General features: G+C 44.5%; 1 protein-coding gene across 2 annotated transcripts; it reads right to left on the bottom strand.

Annotated features, from left to right (window-relative positions):
- Positions 1–264: 264 nt before the first annotated feature.
- ZBTB2 (zinc finger and BTB domain containing 2) lies at positions 265–22,139 on the bottom strand. 2 transcript variants are annotated; one of them, XM_004368828.3, is made up of 3 exons: positions 21,926–22,139; positions 7,784–7,968; positions 265–2,777 (listed from the first exon to the last, which is right to left on the bottom strand). In XM_004368828.3, the coding sequence occupies exons 2-3, from the start codon at positions 7,954–7,956 to the stop codon at positions 1,406–1,408; spliced, it is 1,545 nt and encodes a 514-aa protein (XP_004368885.1). In that variant the 5' UTR covers positions 7,957–7,968; positions 21,926–22,139; the 3' UTR covers positions 265–1,405. The 2 variants fall into 2 exon arrangements, with proteins under 2 accessions (XP_004368885.1, XP_023584867.1); XM_023729099.1 differs by lacking the exon at positions 21,926–22,139 and having other exon boundaries at positions 7,784–8,263.
- Positions 22,140–22,857: the final 718 nt, after the last annotated feature.

Genomic DNA, 22,857 nt, shown 5'->3' with positions numbered 1-22,857 from the left:
ATTTACTTAAACGTTTATTCAATGAAAGGATGTATAAAAACTTACAAATCTGAGAATTGAACTATACATGAAATAGAATGATGGGATATTCAGTTTTCAACATATACACAGAGCAGAGCTATTAACGGCTCTTCCCCTCCCTTTCCCCTTCGGTCCTTATTTCTGGCTCCTATTTTGTCCCAGGAGACCGTTCTGTTACTGGCCTAAGGGAAGATTAACGGACAATATTTACTGCTCTCAGGCCAATGGAGAGAATTTCAGGTGTTTTTTTTTTTTTTAAAAAAAAGAAAAGTGGAAAACAAACAGCAAAATCAAGTTTTTCCCCAAACAGCAATTGGGACTTTTTGTCCTGGTTTCTCTTTACCATTTTTTGATGCTTCCATGAATGTTGCCAGTAAACTATTAGCACTAACTGTTGACATCATTAAAGTCACTACATGCTCTGCTCACAGCCTCACCCGTATCCTTTCCCATGCGGTATACACACCCATTTAAAAGCATCCGGCTGGTGCTAACATGTTTACCATCGGCAACAGTTCAAGAGTGGCATATCATTTTCTATTCAGAAGGACAATCTGTAGGACAGTATTTTTCAAATCTGATTTTAAAAACAGACAACAAATTTGTCAGAAACTAAAAATACAGCATTTTGTTGTTCACCGTAGAAAGAGGCTAGCATTTAGATAAGGCATGTGCATCATCAATTCACCTGTTTCGAGCAAGTACCCACACATATTCTCTTACAGACACACAGACTCACAGCTTGTCATGTTTCACCCCCAAATTAAGATTGCCATCACATTATTATTTTTTTTTCCTTTTTTTTGGGAGTGTTTTGTTAAAGTAGATTTCCTAACTAATGATTTTTCTCGACTGGACATAATCTCAAAGGATGCACTCTGAAACAAAACGCCTGCAGAAGAAAACTAAGAACATTTGCTTGGGTTTAAAGTTTCCCCACACTTCTATATTTTGCATAGTACACAGCCCAGAGCACGCTGTATTTTCTGACATTGTTTTTCTGAGAAGAAGACTTAATACCCAGGAAAAGTCGTAATTTTAGCTTACCAAATTGCATTCTGGTTGTTTTGGTATATACCCTTCATTAGTTCCAAGTATGCTTTTAAATAAACTAAAATTCTCAATCTGTTTGAGTTTATAAGTACTACTGACCATTATCTTTCCAATATCCCCTGTATTAAATATATTTCAGGCCTCTAATGCACAAAACGGTTACCGAGGTGGGGCTGTGCAGATGAGGAGGAGGGGACAAGGAGAAAGGGGACAGAGACCTGTTTGATTCATGCCATGGAAAACCATATTATAGTTCTGAATTGGGGGAAGGAGAGGAAGATAGTCTGTAAAAATGACAGTTTTTTTTTTTTTTTTAAAAGACCAGTAACATTCAGTCTAACAACACTGTTTCCTGTTCCTTTTTGATGGATGCTAACACTGGGTGGTCAGGTTCCGTCACTTCTGAGTCCCCAGTGCCCAGGAGAATGGACCGCCCCTCGTCCAGGGCAAAGACGTCCGAGTTTTGGTTTTGGCATGAGTGTTTAACCACCTCATTGGGAGTCGAGAATGTTTTGTCACACAAGTTGCATTTGTAAGGTTTGTTGGTCTGCACCAACATGTTGTCCATCTGACTGCCCTCCTCGAACGTGCAGAGTTCCAGGGTCTGTTTGTCCACCATGGTGTATGTGTCGATGCTCTGGTTGAGGCACACGTGTCGGGCAGCCTGGTTGGCCCTGCAAAAGCTCTTGTCACAAGTGCTGCATTTGAAAGGCTTCCCGGTGTGGATGTACATGTGCTCCCTCCAGTGGCTCTTCTGGATGAATTTGCGTCCGCATATCGTGCACTCATACTTCCGCCTCTTCACCTCCCTTTCCTGGTCGGCCTGCTCCAGGTTGTCAATGTCTGCGATGTCCGAGGGGGGCGGGGTTTCTGACTGCTGCTGGCCGTCGATAATGGGAGAATCTGAGATGTGCTGCAGCTCACTGTCGCTTATCATCCCCGCTTCAGGCACTTCCATGGCATCTTTTCCTAGGTCGGCCGCATTACTACAAAGGGACAGGGGGACACGGCTTTCTCCTGGCTGGCTTGATGTGAAAGGTACTCCCGTGTGAATCTGGAGGTGTTCTCGCAAACTACTCCGGAGCGTAAACCGCCGTCCACACAGGTGGCAAGCATAGTACTTGGGGAAACTTCCGTTCCTTTTCATGATGCTCGGCTTGACGTGGGCTATGGTGAGGGATGTGGGCTGCTCGTCAGAGGAAGAAGCTTCCATATTGGTCTCCTCCCCGGGAGGAGGGGGAGGCACAGGAGTGGAAACAAGTTCTGGAGACAAGGAGGTCTGCAGTGGGTCGGAGGGAGTCATGTTTGTCCGATTCACCTGAGTCAGATTCGAAGGTAACTGGGAGAGCTGGGAGGCCTCGGGCACCTGCTCGTGGCTCACCCTGGATGTCGGTGGCCTTGGCTCTCTTCCAAGTTTTTCAGGGGCCGGGGCAATCTTGGTGGCTTGTCTCAGCTGATGATCTGCTATCTGGATGCCATACAAGGAGGAAGCTAGCGGGAACACCTGGTCAGGATGAGAGAAGGCTCCTTGGCTGGCGAGGCTGGCTTCCTGGATGAGTGGGTAAGCGTGCAGAAACTTGATCCCCTGCTCCAAGCGGACGGGGTCAATAAGCTGTGGTGCCATCTTCCCTGTGTACATCAAGTGTAAGAGATAACTGAAGATATCGGGCTGGATGTCAGTGGGCTTCAAACGGACACACTCACTGAAAGACACAAGTAAAAGATCTTATAAAATTATGCGTGCATTATTCCATTTGACAGATAAGGAAGCTGAGGTCCCAGAAAGTTAAGTGATTTTTTATTTGAGGCTCCTAAAGTAGTTGGTGGTGTTGCTGATTTTCTGACTTTCAGACTCTGGAGTTTGCATCGTTCCAGAAACATCAGATTGACTAAGAAGCAGTAATTCAGAGGTTCGCAAGAACTCTTGTAGACCATCAGTAATGACAGAAATTCGGAGGCATCATGAGAAATCAATGAGATATATATATCATGAGGTATATATCACTATCCACTGAGTGACTATATTCTATAGACAGTGCATTTTCAACTTCAATGCTTTCTGAACTTATAATCACTTTTGATTATACCACTTTTTGGTAATACAATTCTTTTTGGCTCCTTTAGCAATCATCTGTATCTTATTATTAAATATTTTTCAATATGCTAAAGTATTAACCACATACCCTACTATTCTAAATTTAACATTGTATCAGAAAAAAAAAGAAAAAAGACAGGGCTTTAACAGCAATTTGTGATAGAACAGATCTGAATAATTACTGAATTGCCATCAATGTGTGTATATTTTAAGAAGACTGCATGCAAATTTGAAAAATATCTGACTACAAAGTCTAGAAGTCAAAAAATAAAGATCAAGCATAATAAGCAGCATCTTTTTGACAGTGTAAAGGGAAGTGCTTAGGTGACTTTTTTTTCCACACCACACAGGTCATTTGTATCTTAATTTGGAGGCTTCTCTCACCCAGTTCACATCTTTAGACAGGAATGTTAATACAGGTGGTCATCCCTTTAACACAAGATGAGTTCCAAAATATTAAGTGTACATTTCAATATATTTAGATGTCTAGGGAAGTTCAGGAGCCCTGGTGGCACAGTGGTTAAGAGCTCGGCTGCTAACTAAAAGGTTGGCAGTTTGAATCCACCAGGTGCTCCTTGGAAACCCTATGGGGCAGTCCTTCCCTGTCCTCTAGGGTCACTATGACTCCATGCATGGGTTTGGTTTTTTTTTGTTTTTTTTTTTTTTGTTTTAGGGATGTTCAATATTCAAAACAAAGCCTCAGTGACCTTGTGGTGAAGAACACTTTAGTAATGCAAACAATCACTCCAACATGAAGAAATGAGAGGGGTCCTTCCTGAGGGAGGCAGAGGCCTAGGGAAATGGGGACCATAGGCCTTCAGAGATGCAAATGACCCCAGGGCACCTTTTGTCCTGCCAGGATGGAATGTTTCTCAAGGCAGAAGGAGGGGATGGAGTTGGTGAGACTCTCCTCCAACCAAAAAAAAAAAAGGGGGAAAGGAAAATCCAATGGGGGAGGGGGCTTTGGTATTTAGCACCCATGAAAGGTACTACCAAGCAGCACCCCTTTCTATAGGAACTCTGTTGTAAGTGTTGTAATTTCGTTTTGTTGTTGTACAGCTTGTCCTCTGTCTATGGTTTGTGAATGGGGGCATGACAGTAACACCTCTCAAACTGCAAAGAACTATGTGCATGTCTCTGATGGCAAAGGAAGGAGAGAGCTGGGGGGGCCAGAGTCTACACTTCAGCCAGGCCTGGAGGGAAAAGGACTCCAAGAAACCATAAGTATTGGTGGAGAAGCTACCAGGGAGAAGAAAGCAGAAGTCCCTGGGCTCACTGCCAGGGGCCCTAGGACCCAATGAAGTTTCCAGACACCAACTTATTTTGATTTTTTTATTTTAAGGTTTTTCTTCCCCCTCTCAAAGCAGAAGCACATGTACACACACATTTAAGAAACACAATTAGGTGGAATTTTAAAACATTCCTCAGGTCACACATCAGCTGTCTCCTTCCTTGGCTGCTTTTATTCCCAGGCAGCTTGCCCCCCATTTAAAATCACTTGGCTCGCTAGAGGCCAGACTTTGAAACTTTCCAACTCTTTTGGGAAGGATGTAGGTCTCTACAATATAATTATACCTATGTAGGCTTGATTTGCAGGTGTCTGTCTGACATAACACTTTTAAGTAGAAAAAAATGAATATAGTTTTTGTACAGTTAAAAGCCCTGCTGTGTAAACTTTCACTCTAATTTCCATCTTCAATTTTCCCTTCACTGCTGCTGTTGTTGTTAGGTCGTTGGGTTGGTTTCAACTCGTAGTGGCCCCATGTGACAGAGTAGAACGGCCTCATAGGGTTTCCTAGGCTGGTGGCGTGGTGGTTAAGTGCTTAGCTGCTAACCAAAAGGTTGGTAGGTGGAACCCACCAGCTGTTCTGAGGGAAAAAGATGTGGCCGTCTGCTTTGGTAAAAATTACAGCCTTGGAAACCCTATGGGGCAGTTCTACTCTGTCCTATAGGGTCATTATGAGTAGGAATTGACTCAATGGCAACAGGTTTGTTTTTAATCTTCACAGGGGCAGATCACCAGGTCTTTTCTCCCACGGAGCAGGTGGTGGGTTCCAACCACCAACTTTTGGTTAGCAGCCAGGCACTTAACTGTTGCGCCACCAGGGCTCCTTTTTCCTTAATTAGAATCTTAAAATAAATGATGGTTTTAAGGAACTCGGAAAATAAACATTTTAAAATAACATTCAACATCGTCCCTCAGCAGGATTATTTCTGAGAGTTCCAAGTCTGCAATCTTTGCATGAGTTAAGCTTTCTGTTTAGAGCAGCGAACACAGACAGAGACATCTAGTGGTAACTACCGACGTAAAGCGGAATCCTGATGGGCTTCTCAGTCGGTTTCTAAGCATCAGGCGGCATTCCCCAGAGCCTAACACACAGGCAGGCATAGGCTGAAAAGCATGTCCCAGCTCCCTGGGAGGCTGGTTTTGGCCTTCTGGTGGCCTTGCTTCAGTGAGCTCTGACTCTGTATATGAAGGCCAAATGACATACGCCACCTTTGGTGCATCAATACAAACTACTGCTTAAACTTGGGTCTCTAGCTATACAAATACCATATTGCCTTGTCGAAGGCATTTATTTACTGCCCTAGACTTAAGTTTCTTGCCTCTATATAAAATCCATTACCTTGTATTCTTTTACCTGTATTGGTACTTCTAGATACAACCCCCGCCCACCCCCGCCCTTAGCTATGAAATCTCTAAGACAATGAAGTAAAAGGGAGCATCCTTAGTGCTGTACGACAAAGCAATCTCTCCTTGTCTTTAATCCCACCCTTCACTCATTCTTCTCATGCACACATTGATAGGGTGGCTATTATGTGCAGAGACCTGACCTGTACACTGTAAAACTCGGGCTCTGCCCTCAAGAAACTTACAGATAAGAGGGGGAGGTAAGTCCACACTTAACAACTAAAGAGGGGAAATGTGTAGATGCTGCAGAGTGGCATAAATAAAGTGCAAAGTGCAACAGACCACTTCTGCTCATTAGCTCAGTTTGATTAGGGGAGGCGTCATGGAAGGGGTGATGTGTGAAACTTACGGGGCCGGTGGAAAGAGCTGTAGGGACTCAGTTGGAAATGAGGCTGAAGGAGGCTAGGTGCTAAGGCTCTGGGGCCTTAAATGGCAGAACAAGGAGTCTATGCAGAAATCTTATTCCAGAAACCTCTAGGTTTCTGATGAAAGGAATAACACATTTACCAGGTTTCTGATCAAAGGGATAACACAATCAAAGCAAGGTTTAGGAATATTACCCTGACGGTAATGTGGAAAATGAATGACTAGGAAATGGAAATGAGAAGGGAAAGGAACAGACCATTGTGAAAGGATTTTGAAGAAAACATGATTTGGGAGACTGATAAGATAAATAAGAAATCAAATGTTTACAGAGCGATTTTAAGGTTTTGTTACTTGAAGATGAAACAGGAGGGACTCTCGGGAGGAGACTGGATTCTGTTTTAGTCATGCTCACTGAGATGAAAGGAGGACGTTCAATTCTAAACCGTGAGGGCTGAGAAGGCCTCCGGAGTACAGGTCACATCGGAGCCATAAAATGGAAATCTGCAGCAGAGGGGGTAAGCCCAGGAGGTGACTGCACAAGGAAGAGCCCAAGGCCAAAATGTGGAAGGCTGGTGTTTAGAGGGCAGAAGAAGGAGATGCCTGCAGAGTCACAAAAATGCAGGAGACAACTTCTTAAAGAGGAAGAAAAGTGAACAGTAGCAAATGCTGTGGAGGACAAAGATGAGAAGACTAAGATGGGCAGTGGTTTTGAGGAAGAGGTGGCCTCTGGGAGAATAATCTCAGCAGAGCGGCGGGGTGGAAACCACACTGTACGCACGGGGAGACAGGGGTGAGAGAGTATGAGCAGCGACACAGATGACCCTCTTAAGGACTGCAGTGGTATAAGGAAGGAGAAACAGCACCATGACTCAAGGAGACAGCAGGGTCAAGGAAGTCCAGATCCTTCCAGACCGAGGGGGTGGACACAAAGGATGAAAACAAAAAGTCCAGAATAAAAAGTGAGGGGTAGGGTCCTGGAGCATCAGGGAAAAAGGCAGAGCATTGTTTTCCTTAGACACAAGAGGCCGTTTTCTCTAAGACTGGAGAGATGAGAAGAAAAAACTGATCCGACAGAGACATTTTCAGACAGAAAAGAGGGAAATTGGAGGAACACGTGACCTCAAGCTTCTCATTAGAGTAAGAAACAAGCATAAATTCTGAAAATAAGGAGGATACTTACAGGGCTGGGGGGGAAGTAGTGCAGAAAAGGCTCAGAAAGCCCACAGAAGATTAATGAAAGACGGGGCCACTGAGGTTGTTATGTAGCTGACTTTGTAATGGACCCAACCCCAGCTGTCCTGTCGACGCAGGTGATACCCAGCGAGTACATCTGGAGGGGCGAGAGAGGGGCTGCTTGGGGCTAGAAGGTCCAGTGATTCTCAAGTAGCACTGAAAGCAGGAGTAACCAAGATGGGTAAAAGGGGGCAAGTGAGGCCACAAGGGGCTGGGGGGCTAGGAGTCTAGGCAGCAGTAGAGACCCACAGTCTTGATGGGAACGAGGGACATGATGTTAAGAAGTCTACAGTCATTCGATTATTATCAACCACGTTAGTTACCTGGTCTGATGGACAAACAACATCTTAAAGTAATTGGAGAATGAAGCAAGAACTGATTTGTGTGCCTTGAAGTACACATCGCCGATTGCAACCGTGCAGTCACACAGGAAACCAAACTCTCGCTGAGCGTTTAACTGTTGCAGGAGAATAAGTCCATGGTTGGCCAAATCCATTTTTTAAAAAATCTGCAAAGCAAAAAATTTTGTTTTTAAGAACGGTGATTCACAAATAAGTATGTGTCCTTCATAGTCACCAACAGTAATGACAGTAGCTAACATAACTCGTCACACAATGTACTAAAAACGTCATGTAAGTTAGCTCATTTAGTCTTCACAACAGCCCTCTGAAGCAGTTCTGTCATCCCCCCAGTTTCCAGGTGGGACATTCAGGCTTGGGGGCTACATGATTTGCCCAAGCTTACACAGATGTAAGTGGAGAAGTCAGGAAGCGAACCCAAGTAGTCTGCTTTCACGCACTGAGTCCTTGTGTGTGCCACTATTCCTGGATCACCGAGCCTTTCAGTATAACATCCCAAGTGGAAACTCTTATGATCCAGCTGAAACTGTCAAATCTTCCATAGGGATAGACAAACCAAGGAGCTGGGTGGGGTCACAGCAGGGCTGCGTGAAGATCTCACTGAATTCCAAGGGGCCACTTCCCAGCTCCTGCTGCGTGGGTAGGGCTCTCCTGCTATAGAGACATAATAACTAACAGCCATTACTCCCTTTGATTCTTACAATAACTGATGCAGGCTGGTGCTGTGCCTTCTCTTTTGTGGATGAGGAAATGGGGCTTGGAGAGGTATAAGCAATTTGCTTCAGGCCATCTAGATGGAAGGTGGAGGAGTCAAAACTTAAATCTGAATGTTCTGACTCCAAAGTCTATTATCTTCATTGCTCACACTTCACCCTAGGAAACCACTGCAGTCTGAATCCATCTATAGGAGCAGAGCCGCCTGATAGTGCCTGGATTCATCAAATCAGTAGACTGCTGCATTGCCACAGTCAATTAGTATTTATAAAAGCTCAGCACAGAACGATCAACATTATATTTAACATTATGCTTAACGGTGAAAGATTAAATGCTTTTCCTCTAAGACTGGGAATAAGGCAAGGATGTCTGCTCTCATTATTTAATATAGTACTAGAAGTTCTAGCTAGTACAATAAGGCAAGAAAAGTAAATAAAAGCCATACAGATGAGAAAAAAAGAAATCAAACTGTCCGTATTTTCAGATGACATGATTGTCTATACAGAAAATCCCAAGGAATCTACAGAAAACTCCTAGGACTAACAAATGAGTTCAGAAGGTCTCAGGATACAAGACAAACATACAAAAATGAATTATAATATTACATACCAGCAATGAGCATGGGGACACTGAAATTAAAACCATATAATGCCAATGAAAATCCCTCAAGAAAACTGAAATATTTACGTGTAAATCTAACAAAACATGTACAAGGTTCGTATATTAAAAACTATAAAATGCTGATGAAGACCTGCATCAATGGAGAGACATACTGCGTTTAATGAAAGGAAGACTCAATATAGTAAAGATGTCAGTTTTCCCCAAATTGATACATAAGTTTAACACAAATTCCATTAATTTTTTTTTTGTAGATACAGACAAGATTAGTCTAAAATTTTTATGTAAAGGCAAAGGAACTAGAATAGCTAAAGCAATTCTGAAAAAGAATAATAAAGTGGGAGGAATCAGTCTACTCAATTTCAAGTCTTATTATTATTGACAAAAGGTGCAAAAGCAATTCGGTAGAGGAAGGAGCATCACCTTTCAACAAATGGTGCTGGATCAATTGGACTTCCATATACAAAAAAAAAAGAACCTTGACCTAAGTCTCACAACTTATATAAAAATTAACTCAAAATGGATCACAGACTTAAATGTAAAATATAAAACTATAACTTTTGGAAAAAACACATGAGAAAATCTTAGGGATCTAGGGCTAGGCAAAGAGTTTTCACACTTGACATCAAAAGCATGCTCCACAGCAATTCTTAATCAGCTGAACTCCCTGCTCTCCTTCCTGCTCCAGTAATGTCTGGGCAGACCCAGAAGTTAACAAGCATGCCCTACAAGAAACGATTGTAAGGGAATAATACTCTAAGAGACTGATTAGGGCATACAGCAAGGATCTAGGCTGCCAAAATTTTGTGTTTTCTACCAAGAGCTATATCCATGTATGAGAGATAGGAAAATCAATTGTGCAAGTAATAAGGGTATAAAAACTTAGTCTTACTTAAATGTGAAAACGAATGGCATTAGATGAGGAACTGAATTCCCTGGTGTTTTGTGGGTATGCCAGAGAAGCTGAAACCATTGTGATGAGGAAGGGGAGACACAAAAAAGGCTTGGGGTTGATGATAAAAGACAGGTGTTTGCCAGGGTGCAAAGTAACCGGAATTACAAAGAAAGAGCACTCTAACCTCCCTGTCACCAGACACAAGTTAGAAGCTTGTCTTCAAGGCTGTACTCTGTAAAATGCTGGAATACTTCCTTTTCTATCTCACTAACCTGCCCTTTTCTACAAAAAGTATATCCTCAGAGACCAAACTGCAATGGGCTGCTTTACCAGGCGCTCTGACTTGGATCATGATTACCTGTACCGTTAGGCAGCTTCAGGTCCTTCAGTTCACACTCATTGACAGTAGCTTCAAGTATATTTCGGTTTAGTCCCTTGATGATAATGATGGGAGTGGCAATTATTTATGGAGTACTTACTATTAACTAAGCAGCCCCGGTGGTGCAGTGGTTAAGTGTTCGACTGCTAACCAAAAGGTTAACAGTTTGTTTTGAATCCACCAGCTGCTCCTTGGAAACCCTATGGGGCAGTTCTAACCTGTCCTATAGGGTCACTATGAGTTGGAATCGACTCAACAGCAATGGGTTTGGTTTTTTTTGGTTTTACTATTAACCATTCATTTCCATATATTATGCATTTAATTCTCATACTAACTTATTTAAGATATTTGAGGTATTGCTACCCACATTTTATAAATGAGGAAACAGACTTAGGTTAGGTAGCTTGTCTAAGATTGTAGAACCAAGAAGTGGGATTTAAACTGGAGTTCATCTGATTTGTCAGAACGTATTATATGGAAGTGCGTGCTTGTTTGTTTAAAATTAACAAGAAATCTTTAGAAATGCAAAATATAAGTGTTGTCCATCCACGCCCACTCCAACCAGTTTCCCACCACTCTTGTTAAACAATCTTTGCCAACATCACTTTTTACTTTCTATAGATTTAATGATGAGTGACGTGAAGCATATTTTTATGTTTACCAGCCATTTCTCTTTCCTCTTGTGTCCGTTAATGATCTTTGCCCATTTTTCTATTGGGCTGTTAGTCTTTTTCTTATTGATCTGTAAAACCCTTTGCATATGAGGAACATGAGTCCTTTGTCACATGTGTTGCTAATACTTCTCTCACCTTCTTTTGTTTACAGAGATTTTTGATCTGTTAACATTTTTTATTTTAATGTCATCAAATTGATCAACATTTTATAGGAGGATTTTGAGATTTTTGGTTTTTACATTAACGGATATATATCATCTCATTAGGATAATAGCAAAATGTACGACTCCCTCTTTCTGTAAATGGACTAACTGAAATGTTTTATTCAGACCCTAAAAATGAAGCCACGGACAAAAATGCTAAGCGTTTCATTTTTAAGGGGGTGGACTAGTCGCTATGAGTCGGAATCGACTCAACAGCAATGGGCTGGTCAGTCCGATGAGTAATTTTAGGGCGCAGTGGTGGTTCAGTGGTAGAATTCTCACCTTGCATGCAGGAGACCCAGATTTGATTCCTGACCAATGTACCTCACGTGCAGCCACCACCCATCTGTCAGTAGAGCCTTGTGTGTTGCTACGATGCCAAACAGGTTTCAGCAGAGCTTCCAGACTAAGACAGACTAGGAAGAAAGGCCTGGTGATCTACTTCTGAAAAATCAGCCAATAAAAAAACCTATGGATCAAAATGTTTTTGTGCATAGGGTCACCAGGAGTTGGAGGCCAACTTGAAAGCAGCTAACAACAACAAAAACTAGTAATTTTAGGATCTCAATTCACGACTATCACCTAGATTAGGAAATAAAATGAACATAAATCTTGCAAATATAACAGGACAAACATATGTACGTGAGCCTCAGAGAAGTGAAGAAACCAAATGAAAGCAGAAAAGAAGCAAAGAGCATGAGTCACATGCTCAAAATTGACATAAAGGGAAAAAACCACAGAGATCAATAAACAAAATTTTAGAGACCAAGAAACCTCATTTCTCAGGGAGATAAATAAATAAAAACAAACCCCTCAGGTTCTTATGCATGTGAATTAGTCAGAGAAATGGGGTGCAAGGGTGGAGGGAGGTGGAGGTGGATTCCTGGCATCATGGTATTCCGGCACCCCTCCCCACCTGCAGCAGATATACTGCCTTTTTCTAAATCTTCATTTTCCCCTCAGCGCGGCCCCCTTCATCATCATTTCTATGCGGCTTTACTTGTACAAAAATGTTGGAGCGGCTGAGGCTGCAGCATCTTCAACGGGTGGCTCTGCTCCATGCTACCCTCCTTTGCAGAAATGGGACACCTGTTCCCATCACCTCCATTAACTGCTCAGCAGCGGTCAGGTTCCCACCAAGGTCACTGTGGGCCTCTGTGCCCAGCCCTAAGGACTCCGTAGCTTCTTTGACTCTGTGGCATGGAGTACCTTCCTCCTGATTTGGTAAGTACTCTTCCCGGGCTTCCAGGAAGAGTCTGGTGGTTCAACCTCCAGCAAGGACTCCTCAGCATGGTCCACAGCCCCTGTCTCATTCTGCAGACTCTGCGGTGATGTCATCCACTTCTGCTGGCTGTCCCACAAGAACCCTCAACTCGATATAGGTAAAAAGGAGCGCTGATCCTCCCTTTGCCCCTCACCTCCACTTGCCCAAAGGATCATGAAGAGCTGAAGATACAAACCTGTTCTTTCTTTACCCCCTGTTCAGTGCCTGGCACACTCACCCAGCCTCTGGCGAAACCAGAAATTACAATTCATCTTTCAGGCCTTCATTTCTCTCATTCCTCACATCAATCAGTCACCCAAGTCCCATCAATTTCAACTCTTTCATATTTTCCTAATATTTTCCCTTCTTTCCAGCCCCACTGCCAACACCTTAGTTCTACCTCCCAACTCATGCCCCTGTTTCCTGTTCTATCCTCTCTAATCCATCCGCCCATGTAACAGCCAGAGAGCTTTCCAAAGGCAAATTTGATGCTACAATTCTGCTTAAAATCCTCCCGTGATTCCCTACTTGCCTTGAGGATGAAATCCAAATTCCTCAGCATAGCTCTTAAGGTCCCTCATGATCTAACCCTTACTTACTTGGCACTATGTACTCTAGTGCTAACCTAAACAAATGGTTTCCAGACTTTTCCATTTCACAGGCCTAGTAAAAACACACACACACACACACACACACACACACACACACACACGCACACAAACCTCTAGGCTGGGGCTCCAACAGTGTTGCTCCCTCTTTATTTTACAAGAAGACACAAATAGTCACACACTCCATAGGAACAGAGGGCTTTTAAACATAAATAGGTAGCAAGGATATAATGTCAGAATAAAGAATGATCCTTTCAGAGAAAGGGAAGTTGGCACTATATCCAATATGTGGAAAAACAAGTTTTTTTTAATGCAAAAAAGTTACAACATAAAATTTTACTTTATTACATTAAGTTGCATCTAACTGCTTTCTTAATACAGGATTGTTTGGTGATCTTTATGAAGTGGTTAAGTGTCCAACTTGCTCTGAAATCCAAGCATTGTCAAAAATCCAGTTTTATTTGAGTATGTTAATGATAAAGGAGACAAAATAATGCTATTTCATGCTGTACAACAGATGAACTTAAAGAAGCCGAGGAATGGCAGTTTCCTTTGCTCAGAAGGTCCTAAAGGCAGAAGGCAGGCCAAATCATTCGGCTCCTAACCAGTTGCTGTTGAGTCAAGTCTGACTCACGGGACCTCATGTGTGTCAGAGTAGAACTGTGCTCCGCAGAGTTTTCAGTAGCTGGTTGTTTGGAGGAGATCGCCAGGCCTTTCTTCTGAGACGCCCCAGGGTGGACACAAACCTCTAATGTTTTGGTTAGCAGCTGAGCATATTAACCATTTCTACCACCCAGGGACTATTTGGCTCCTAGCAGGCTACAAAACAAAATTCACTGCTGGGAGGCCTTACACTCCATGTGAAGCAGCTCAGGAACCTGACCTACTCACAACAGTCAGGAGAGGGAGCCTCACTCAGGGGTTTGGAGTCTCTGCTCCGGGCCTGGAGACTTGTCCCTCTTGGAGGGACCATCTACTTTTCCCGTGAACCTAGCATCTTGTCTAGTGTTCTGTAACGTTTGCTAAATAAATCGACAACTATCTGGAGAGGAAAAGGGTACAGAGTTCCAGTCCCGGGACGGCCCTGACTACCCAGGTGATCTGAGGGAGGTGCAACGTCACAGGCCTCAGTTTCCACATCTATGTATTAAGGAAAAAGGAGTTAGTGTCAATAAATGATTTCTAAGGATTTTTAAAATTCAGTTGCTATTTATCCTAGATTGACCTGGAAAATTCTCATTAACTTAACACATGCTATATTTTGGAAGACTTTTTCAATTTTAAAATGTCACCTTGTGTTTCTTCATGCTAATAATGAAACTCTGATTAGCGCTTTGTAGTTTACAATAACCTTTCACACATATTACTGCACTTAATCCTTAAAATACCAAGGTACACAATATTTTCTTATGATTTATGTCATTATTAATCATAATAATTAATAACCATAGCATTAATAATAAATGAACACTTACGTGCCAAGGAATATGCTAAGTGCTATGTAAGTTGCCCTTGTTAGTTGCCATTGAGTGCATGCTGGCTCATGGCGACCTCATGTGTGCAGAGTAGAACTGTTCCATGGGTTTTCAAGAGCAGACCGCTACACCTGTCTTCCAAGGCGCCTCTGGGTGGGTTCAAAGCACCAACCTTTAGGCTAGTAATTGAGAACTTAACCATGTGAGCCACCCAGGGACTCCAAGTGTGCTATGTATACATTATGTCATGGAATCCCTCAATGGTACTCTTTCAGATGAAGAAATTTAGGCTTCAAGAAGTTAAGTAACTTGCCCACACTAAGGGTTAGCTCTTAAGAGGCATATCTGAGAACAGGTCACGCATGTGACATATAAGGTACCAGGCACAGCGGATTCAATGGTGAGCAGAATACAGAGTCCTAGGATGTAATCAATTAAGTACACACGAAAGAAGAGATAGGGAACAATGAGATTATAAAACAGGAGAAGTGGTCTAATCTGGGTGGGGGGGGTGGTCAGGGGAGGATTTTGTGTGGAAACATCAATTAAGCAGATATTTGAAGAACGAGAAGAGTTAACTGGGCAAAGACAGAGGATTGGAGGAAGACTCATTAACAACCTGCAATATGCAGATGACACAACCTTGCTTGCTGAAAGAGGACTTGAAGCACTTACTGATGAAGATCAAAGATCACAGCCTTCAGTATGGATTACACCTCAACAAAAAGAAAACAAAAATCCTTGCAGCTGGACCAATAAGCAACATCATGATAAATGAAGAAAAGACTGACGTTGTCAAGGATTTCATTTTACTTGGATTCATAATCAATGCCCATGGAAGCAGCGGTCAAGAAATCAAACTACGTATTACATTGGGCAAATCTGCTGCAAAAGACATCTTTAAAGCGTTAGAAAGCAAAGACGTCACCTTGAAGACAAAGGTGTGCCTGACCAAAGCCATGGTGTTTTCAATTGCCTCATATGCATGTGGAAGCTGGATGATGAATAAGGAAGACTGAACAACTGATGCCTTTGAATGGTGGTGCTGGAGAAGAATATTGAATAGACCATGGACTGCCAAGAGAACGAACAGATCTGTCTTGGAAGAAGTACAGCCAGAATGCTCCTTAGAAGCAAAGATGGCAAGACTATGTCACACATACTTTGGACATATTATCAGGAGGGACCAGTCCCTGGAGAAGGACATCATGCTTGGTAAAGTAGAAGGTCAGTGAAAAAGAGGAAGACCTTCAATGAGATAGACTGACACAGAGGCTGCAACAACAGGCTTAAACATAACGATTGTGAAGATGACGCAGGACCCGGCAGTGTTTTGTTCTATTGTACATAGGGTTGCTATGAGTCAGAACCGACTTGATGGCACCTAACAACAACAACAAATCAGGCAGTGAGCAGAGAGGAACTAGAGACAGAGAAGACAGGCAGTTCTTCAAAGCAGAATGCCTTCTTTATATAAAGTGTAAGAAGTTGTCGTTGCCCTTATTTCTTAAGTAAATTCAGAGACTGCGCCTCATTGATAACTAGACACTGACTAGTGGTCAAGTGCTTTTAGCTTCCGTCAAGGAACGTGTTTCTTTCTAAACACACTGAGCTGATCCTTGAGAAAGTAAGGGATGCGTCCTTTGGAGGTGTATATGAACGGGAAATATAATCACGTTACAGTCTGACAACCTACGTTCCTCTTTCAGTTTCAGTAAAAGGATAGGAGACTCTAAAACAGCTTTTGGGAATTGATGATGTGCTTTTTAAAGTTAATAGCTCTTCTAAAACACTAAATACCACTTAGACTACCCATTTCAAGGGCACTAAAAGGGTCCTCTGAAGTCCTGGATTTTATTTCAGTGAAGCATAAATGAATATCGTAATGCACGGGACACAGCAATAACAGAAAAAGCACTACCCACAAGTACGACTGATTCTTTCAAGTAGTTTAGACCACTTACCAGGATGAAAAACTGCTTTTTCAATTAGTATTATTAATAATTAATATTTGAGGGCCCATGAAGTAAACCTGAATGAGGCTGGTCATTTGAATATTTTCCCTAGTTTATTTCAAAGCTAGGAAGAGAACCTTATTTCACTGTGATGAAAGACTGGTCTATTTTTTTTTGAAGTCTCTTTAGTCAACCCTCTTACATAGCAATGAGAAAAAGGATGGGCAAAAACTAACCAGTAGCACTAATTTTGACTTTTGAAAGCATTGCATTTATAAAAGACTGGTCTTTTCAATTATATTTTGCTTACGTTAATATTAAAATTAGTTTTTAATTTCTGAGTATAAGTTGAGGTCAGAAGGAGACAGTTCAGGGACATTTTAGGTGTCAAGTAGAAGCAGACCAGAATTATGGCTGATAAAGAGCTGATATTAAAGTGATAATTCTAAATGCATGATGCCACAATCAACTGTAAGAAAACCTACATATGATCATACGCAGCAAAATTTAAAACCTAATCTAATTTGCTTCTAATAACCCACAAACGTAGAGATTGCCTCTTTTTTAAAATAAGCTGTGTGATTAGTAAAATTAATCTGAAGAAAATATAATCACCTATTTAAAACAAAAAAACCAAAAAACCGTTGCCGTTGAGTCGATTCCGATTCATTGCGACCCTATGGGGCAGAGTAGAACTGCCCCATAGAGTTTCCAAGGAGCGCCTGGTGGATTTGAACTGCTGACCTTTTGGGTAGCAGCCATAGCGCTTGACCACTACGCCACCAGGGTCTCCAATCATCCACAGGTATACCTCAATTTAGCTGCAGATGAGCTCCAAATGTGACTGAACTCACAGTCTTAACTGAATAATATATTGCAATACTCTAGGGTAGGGATTCTCAAAATTTTTAGGCCTCAGGACTCCTTTACACTCTTAAAAATTATTGAGGTTGCCAATTATTTTTTGTTTATATGGATTATATCTACAACTACTTATCATATTAGAAATTAAAAGTGAGAAATTAAAAAAAGTATTAATTTATTAAAAATAACAATAAGCCCCTTACATGTTAACATAAACAACAGATTTTTAATGAAAAAAATTTCCAGAACAATAAAAATTAGTGAGAGTGACATCTGTTTATATTTTTGCAAATCTCTTTTCTAGAAGACAACTGGACTGTGCATGTACCCTCCTTGTGCATTTACTCTGTGTGACATTTGTTTTGGCTGAGTATTGAAGAAAATTCGGCCTCACCCACATATGTAGTTGGAAAAAAGAGTATTTTAATAGCCTTTTCCAATAATAGTGGATATTATTCCTTGATAACACACCAAAACTTGGCAAATGGTAGTTCCTTAAAGATTACTTATGGGATTTGAAAACTATATGAATAACTTTTCCTACTCTATTATAGTAAGATTGATTGGTCTATCTGGCAATTTGAATGGATCTTTTACCTATGCATGGTTTTGTAACATCATCCACTGGTTATTTGAAAATATTAGCTGAGTTATGCAAATCTTCCCAATGTTGATGTTATTTTGTCAACACAGTGAAAAAGGTCCATAATATCTTACTATTATTATGAAAATAAAGAGTCTCAGGGAGCAACAAGGGTCTGTACACCACACTTAGAAAACCATGGTTTTAGAGAGGACACTTCAGAATCACTGTGGGGACTCAGAGAATCAAGATGGCCAAGTCTGGGGTAGGACAATGGCCATGTACTCTGAAATCAGACTCAAATGAGTCTGCTTGGTGAAGAACTTAGGGGTACATACTAAAATGAACTGTATGCTAAAAGCTCTTGTAAAGTGTAAAAGTAGTTTTGTAAGTACTTAGCCAGATACATATATCTGCTTTACAAATTCCTATCTTTGTACACTGCACTTTCTTGAAGTGAGAATCAGTCAGTCATATGATGCATACCTCATGCATGTGAATTGGGGATTATGTGTTTCATGGATTGAATTATGCCGCCTCAAAAATGTGTGTACCAATTTGGCTGGGCCATGATTCCCGGTATTGTGTGATTTTCTGTATGTTGTAAATCCTGCCTCTATGATGTTAATGAGGGAGGGTGGGCAGTAGTTGTGTTAATGAGGCAGGACTCAAGTCTGTAAGATTGGATTGTGTCTTGAAGCAATCTCTTGAGATATAAAATAGATAAGCCAGTAGGGAGGCAAGGGGAACTCATACCACCAAGAAAACAGTGCCTGGGGCAGAGTGTGTCCTTTGGACCCAGGGCCCCTGCATGGAGAAGCTCCTAGTCCAGGGGAAGACTGATGAGAAGTCTTGACAGAGAAAGCCTTTCTCTGGAGCTGACACCCTGAATTTGGACTTTTAGCCTATTTTACCATGAAGAAATAAATTTCTCTTTGTTAAAGCCATCCACTTGTGGTATTTCTGTTATAGCAGCACTAGATGACCAAGAGAATGTGCTTGAGCATAAATACCAGCCTATAACCTGGCTTCTGTACCACTGAAAAAATTGTTCTAAAAGTTTTGGCCTGCCAACTCCTGGTAAGTTTTCTATGGCTATTTTAGTGGCATACTAGCATTGTAAAAATGCTGAATTTTATTTACTATCAATTCAAATATTTTTAAGTTTTCATTTGCTAATAAAAACTATAACCTACTTAGAAATTCAACGATTTGTGAAGATGCTCTTGATCTAATACTTAAAATGTTTACGATTTTTCCCCTAGGAAAATGAAAATCCTCGATTCTCTTTTAGTTTTCAGGGTCATGGCTGGAGGCCGAAGGGTGTTAGTAGGAAAAGGGATTAATCCTCGTTTGCCAGGTGCATTTTGAAATTTAAGGTGAGTCTCCAGCAGTTCTTCCTGCTCCTTTGATTGTGACAGCGGATTAATCCTCGTTTGCCAGGTGCATTTTGAAATTTAAGGTGAGTCTCCAGCAGTTCTTCCTGCTCCTTTGATTGTGACAGCCTGGCGCCACACTACTTGTCCGACTTTCCCAAGTAACTACAGGGAAAAGTGAGTGGGTCTAGGAATGAAGCACCAAAAGACACCGGAGAGATGGCAGAAGAGTCCCCAACTCCAAGGAAGCCGATCCCAAGCCAATGTAATATACAGGCCTTAGCTGTTTCCCTACCTCTATTTCAGTAATTCTACAACTGGGGAAAGCACATCCCCTTACTCAGCAACATGCAATGGGGTACTTGAAATCACAGGATTACAAAGCGCATCTTCCCAGAAGGTTGGAAGAAATAAAATTTTATATTACTTTATATAGTTTTTACATTAAAAAAGTACATACCACGGTAATTCAGAATGTGAAATACAATTTAACAATTAATTCTGGATTGTGATAAATCAAGAGGAATGAGGATTAAAATGTCTTAGTTCTGATAGTCTATAACAATTTCAGGCCTCGCAGACAAAACATTAGTGAAAAGTACACCGTGCTCCGGCGCAGTAGCTCCATCCACGTCAACATAGATGGTCCAACCTAGACGGGACCAGGGTAGCCCACTTAAGTAAACTCAGCATACCCCATTATTCTGAGCTGCTCCTATTTTACTAACAAGCAACCTGTGAAAATGGAGAGAACTGCGACTCAAACACTAACTGGGCCCCCATGTATGACGAAAGAGCAAATGAACACTGTGGGGGGTGGGGTGTGAAGCAGGGCCTGAGGAATAATCAGACGGGTTCACCATAGTTCGTGGAAGTTCTTGCAGTGAACGGCAGAGCAATAACCAGACTATATTTTCACTCCGCCCAATCATTTTCTTTCCTGCTCGGCTTCCCCTGCTTTCCTCTTAACTGCCCTCTTCAATTCACTGCCAACTAAAAAAGACAAAAACCTCGCTTCCTATGCATCTTCTCTATCACCACTTCTCTTTGCAGCCTTGTTTAAAAATTAATGGTCTGGGGATTTCGCTACACCGAAAAGACGCCCCGACTCCCCTTCTCGGAGCCGGGCCCGGATGAGGGCCCCGCAGCCCCGAGCGCGCTTCTGACGCGGGTCCCACGCCCAAGGCGGCACAGCCTGAGACCGCAGCGCCGCTGCGGGCTCGCAAAGGCTTTATCAGCGGCGCAGACCGCCTGGCGAGCGGAAGCTATGTGCCGCCTCTGTGCGTCCAACACCCCGGGCCGCAGCGGGCGACACGGGTGACGCCCAGGAGTTCGGCGCCTCCCAGCTGCGGAGTGCGGCCCAACGGTTGCAGGCCTGTCCCAGAGATCGGGCGCCCACAGGGCGGGGCCGGAGACGGCGGGGCCCGGCGGGCGCCGCGCACCCCGCCCCGCCCCGTCCCTGAGGGGATGAGGGGCGGGGGACGAGCGACGTACTCCGGCCGCGCCGCACGCCGCCGGGTCCCTCGCTCCCGCGTGCGCGCGCGCGCCCGTCCCAAGTCCCGCGGAGTTTAACACAATGCCGTCGCCTACGCCATGCGCAACGCCCCGGCCGGCGCAACAGTCCCGGCGCAGGGGGCGGGGGGCGGCCCAGACAAGAAGGGAAGAGCGCGCGCGAGAGCCGGAGACAGCGCGAGACCCGCGGAGGCCGGAAGCGCGCGTGCGCGCCCCCGCCCGCGAGCGGGGAGGCGGAGCCGCAGCAGTAGCGGCAGCAGCTGTAGGAGCCGCTGCAGCTGGGAGAAGCGCCAGAGAGGCCGGGCCTGCTCCGGTCGGACCGGATCCCTCCCCTCCCCCTCCCCCTCGCTCCCCTCCCCCAAGCCCACTTCCGCAGCTCGTGGCCCTGCCGCCGAAGCAACAGCGGCGGCAGCAGCAGGAGGCGGCGGCGGCGAGGCGTCTGAAGGATTACGCACCTGACGGGCCCGCCTCTCGGGGCTCCAGCGCGGGACGCTCACCAGCCGCCGCCGATCGGGACGCACTTGGCGGTGGCGGCGGGAAGGGAGGGAGCCGCGCCGGGGAACGGAACGCGAATCGCCCCCCTCCCCTTCCTCCCTCCTCCGCTCCGCCACCCGCCCTCTCGGCTTCCGTCCCCTCCCCCTCCCGCAAAGCCCCGGATGGAGCCGCTGCCGACTCGCCGCCGCCTGGCTCCAGGGGATGGTTTTGTCAGGCGGCCAGAGACCCGGCGCCAGGCGCTACCGCCGCCGCCCCCACGGGGCGCCCCTGTCCTCGCTTCCCAGAACCAGGTCCCCGTGTGGCCCGGGCCCTCCGCCTGCCTTCACCCGGAGCCCTGGCACGGGAGTCATTCGTCCTCTTTGTTGCCACCGCTGCTGCCGGAACCGTTTGCGAGCTCCGGCTGCCCCCGCCCCCCCTGCTCCTTCCCGGAGCCCGGGCCGGGGGCGGCACGTGGGCACGGGCCCTGGGAGGCGGAGGCGGTGCGCGCTTACCTGTCGCCGGTGTTGCTGCGGCGGGGTGTGGAGGCGGTGCCGCTGGCAGCCCGGCAGTGTTCGCCTCCCCGCCGCCGCCGCCTCTGCTTCGCGCTGCTGCTGCTGCTGCTGCCGCCGCGGTCGGTGTCTCCGGCGCGGCGGCGGCGGCGGGGCTTTTCCTGTCCGGTTACGTTAAGGTCACATGACCGAGACAGCGGAGCGACTAGTGCGAAGAGGCTGCTAGCGGCTCCCGCCGGGGGGGAGAGGCGGCGAGAGCAGTGGCGGCAAGAGCCCCCACCGCTCCCCCTCCCGGCCGCTTCCCCTCCCCCTGCCCGCCTCCGCCTCCTGCTGCTCCGTCGCCGCCGCCGCCGCCTGCAGCTCAGCTACGCGGCCGCTCCCACCCAGGCTCCGCACGCTGCTCCAGCCAAACTTCTGCAGACCATGTGCAGCCGAGGCGAGGAAACTTCTCTCCACCTATTGGGGCTGGAGGCTGGAGTCACAAGCCTCTTGTTTACATAAAGTGTTTAGGTAGGACAGATCCTTGAGATGCTTGGGGTAGACTAGAGAACTACTGCACGGAGCCGTCTGCGAGCTTCTCCTTGTTCGGCATCTGTGTCTGTACCTTTGTCCCCTGCCTTCTTGTATTGGCATACAATAACCTTAAAACTATAGATGGAGTGAACTTTAGAACCAGGGAGATAATGTAAATCACTAAGACCTTTCTGTCGTCGCCAGTGGTCGTTGAAAAGTCGTAACTGAAGTTGAAATTCCTGTATGTGTGCAGACGTAGAGGTGCGGTGCTTTCTTACAGGCTAGTGTTGTGTGATGTAAGATCTTTTTGTTCGGATTGAATTTGATGCTTATTTCAGTAGTTGGATTTTAACTATGAAGCATTGGTCCAACAACAACATCGACAAAAGTCTACAAAGCACGTTTTAAGTTTTTTTCTTTGT

This window comes from Trichechus manatus, unplaced genomic scaffold (genome assembly GCF_000243295.1).
Source record: "Trichechus manatus latirostris isolate Lorelei unplaced genomic scaffold, TriManLat1.0 scaffold00002, whole genome shotgun sequence".
NCBI classification, from domain to species: domain Eukaryota; kingdom Metazoa; phylum Chordata; class Mammalia; order Sirenia; family Trichechidae; genus Trichechus; species Trichechus manatus.
Note: the sequence above shows the minus strand (reverse complement) of the source record. Positions and strands in the feature narration are given on the sequence as shown.

Bases quoted from the DNA above. Each gene is read 5' to 3' on its own strand.
- ZBTB2 (XM_004368828.3), bottom strand. From the start codon at position 7,956: ATGGATTTGGCCAACCATGGACTTATTCTCCTGCAACAGTTAAACGCT. The intron at 2,778-7,783 runs GTAACTAACGTG...TGTGTCTTTCAG, and splicing joins TTGTTTGTCCATCAGACCAG to TGAGTGTGTCCGTTTGAAGC.